The 2401-nt window shown below is 37.9% G+C and overlaps 1 protein-coding gene across 1 annotated transcript; it reads right to left on the bottom strand.

Annotated features, from left to right (window-relative positions):
- Positions 1-592: 592 nt before the first annotated feature.
- Positions 593-1048, bottom strand: LOC130868248 (NADH dehydrogenase [ubiquinone] 1 beta subcomplex subunit 4-like). Its single transcript, XM_057760509.1, has one exon. The coding sequence runs from the start codon at positions 1026-1028 to the stop codon at positions 639-641; it is 390 nt and encodes a 129-aa protein (XP_057616492.1). The 5' UTR covers positions 1029-1048; the 3' UTR covers positions 593-638.
- Between the last annotated feature and the right edge of the window lie 1353 nt (positions 1049-2401).

The raw sequence follows: 2401 nt of genomic DNA, 5'->3' as shown, positions 1-2401 counted from the left end.
GAGAAACACTTCAATTGATATTTGGGGGGAAAGTTTTGCAAATGTTCTTTCATACATATTTTTTTCGCACTGCTGAAGACTGGATATAAGCTGTCATGAAGTAATGTGATGTGATATTTACCCATCTTTCCACTGAGATGAGTTATGAAAATGAAGATGAAAAACGTGCATTCTGTTTATTTTCTCCAAATAGTATTTTACATTAAGAAAGAAAATTTGTCTTTATTTCTGTTGTACTCAGTGTGAAGGCCAGGTTACACATCTATCATAAATTAAATTTACTTTAATAAAATTTCTGTCGTCCTTTTAATGTCCCAACACTTATAGTTTCAAATTTTTTTCAGAACACATCTGACTTACTTATTTATGAGTGGCTGTCTGGTTTTGCAACTGAAGATGAGGATAGTAAGAAAGAATAGATATTTGTCCACAAATGTGAGAACATAGACAATTTTTAATTTATGTTCTGTTTCAATTCATCCTTAACTGGATGTGCATAACAATGACCTACAAACTTTTCTAACATACAGACTGTTTCTCTAGATCTGCAAGAGGTTCTGAGCTTGTGGTCCTTTTTTTTTTTTCTGTTCAGCGATAATAGATTTATTAATACAAGGATAGTGTCATCCTTGCTAAACTTAATAGGAGATATTCAAAGTTCGGTCCAATTTTCCTTCCTGGATAAGTTTTTCCTTTCTGTCCCTGTCTGTTTTGAAAATGTAGTACCAGAAGATGAGGGGCCCAAATGCCACCACAGCTCCTAAAAGTGAGTTCTTGGGGGTGGGTCTGAAATTAGGATAAATATTTGTTGATCTTGCATAGGTCCAACGAATCAAGGCAGGATCTTCGATGTGCATTTGGCGTTTGGGGTTGTTGTACTGAAGCAGATATTCCCGTTTAAGCTGGGCCCTTATGCTCAAGTGCTCGAGCTGCGCCTTTCGGGTCTCTGGAGACACATCATACTCGGTTGGGTTGAGGGTTTGGGGGAGAGTGGCCAGGGGCGCAGGTTTATACTTGGAACCCGGCATCTTGGCTGCCCGCGCACATCTGCGCCTGCGCCGCTTGTGGTCCTTTTAACATCATTTTTTTTTATTTTTATGTTTTGGTAACTTCATACAATACCACTATATCTATACCACTCTCAACCTGCCTTATCCTCCTTCCCAAACTCATCATTAATTAATTACCTTCGTTACATAAATATACATATTTATGCATACACATTATAACCTACTGAATGCATACAGTGCTAGTGTTTTTATATTTATATGTGCCCAGGGATGATCACTCTGGGTTGGCCAGACTATATAAGAACTTGAGCTTGGAGTGAATACCCTCCTTCCATGAAACTTTCATCTAGGGATGATCCCTATGAGATTTTCTTGCTCTAGGTAGACATATCAATTGTTTGGATACAATTATGCTGTTCTTATTCAGGCAACAACATTGTTAAGATTTCCTGGATCATGGGTAAATATTCCCTCAAGTACAGGAGGATGATATCCAACAGTTGGTATCTTTGGCCTGTGACTTGAACAATCTTTCCACCATTTCTTCTGAGATTTTCTGTGAACCTAAGGAGTGAGATTTATATTGCAGATATGTCAGTTGGAATTGTCTACCTTGTGCCTGAGTCACATATTCTCCATATTTTGAAGAGTTAGAAATCTCTCCACATTTTTTCAATAGTATTTTCCATAAGTAAAAAAGCAGCTTATTTTGCCAGGTGGTGGCAGTGCATGCCTTTAATCCCAGCACTCAGGAGGCAGAGGCATGCGGATCTCTGTGAGTTTAAGGCCAGCCTTGTCTACAAGAGCTAGTTCCAGGACTGGCTCCAAAGCTACAGAGAAACCCTGACTCATGAAACCAAAAGGAGAAGAAGCTTATTTCTTGAATGATGAGAGCTACAACTCTCTATGGGTATAAGAATAAATACTTAGAATGCAGTTAGAAATTATACTGATTTAGGAAAAGGGCAATGGTATGTTTTCCCCTAGGGTCTATTATTTTCTAGGTTTATAATACTAGGCATGATTTTAATCTTGTAGAAGGCTATAAATCCAGTGGGAAAGCTATTGGTTACCAAAAATATGAAAGTGCCACTACTGTACATTTGGGATGTCTTGCTGGACTGATAATAATTGTAGTACATAGGTTTTACATCTGGTTAGAAATGATGGTTTCTTTTCTTTGTTAAGGGCTTGCATAACTCCTTCAGAAATTGTGACAGTATCCTTTCCCATTTGACTCCCCTTGATCTCCTTTTGTTGTCTTATTGCTATAGCCAGAACTTCAAGAATTATGTTGAAGAAATATGGAGAGAGTGGACAGACTTATCTAGGGTAATCACTTTGGTTTTCTCTCAATTTAATTTGATGCTGGCCGTAGGCTTGCTGTATAT

The sequence above is a fragment of the Chionomys nivalis genome, chromosome X, assembly GCF_950005125.1.
Source record: "Chionomys nivalis chromosome X, mChiNiv1.1, whole genome shotgun sequence".
NCBI lineage: Eukaryota > Metazoa > Chordata > Mammalia > Rodentia > Cricetidae > Chionomys > Chionomys nivalis.
This window is presented reverse-complemented; position numbering and strand designations above follow the sequence as displayed.

Coding starts and splice junctions, on each gene's coding strand:
- LOC130868248 (XM_057760509.1), bottom strand. CDS start 1,028: ATGCCGGGTTCCAAGTATAAACCTGCGCCCCTGGCCACTCTCCCCCAA.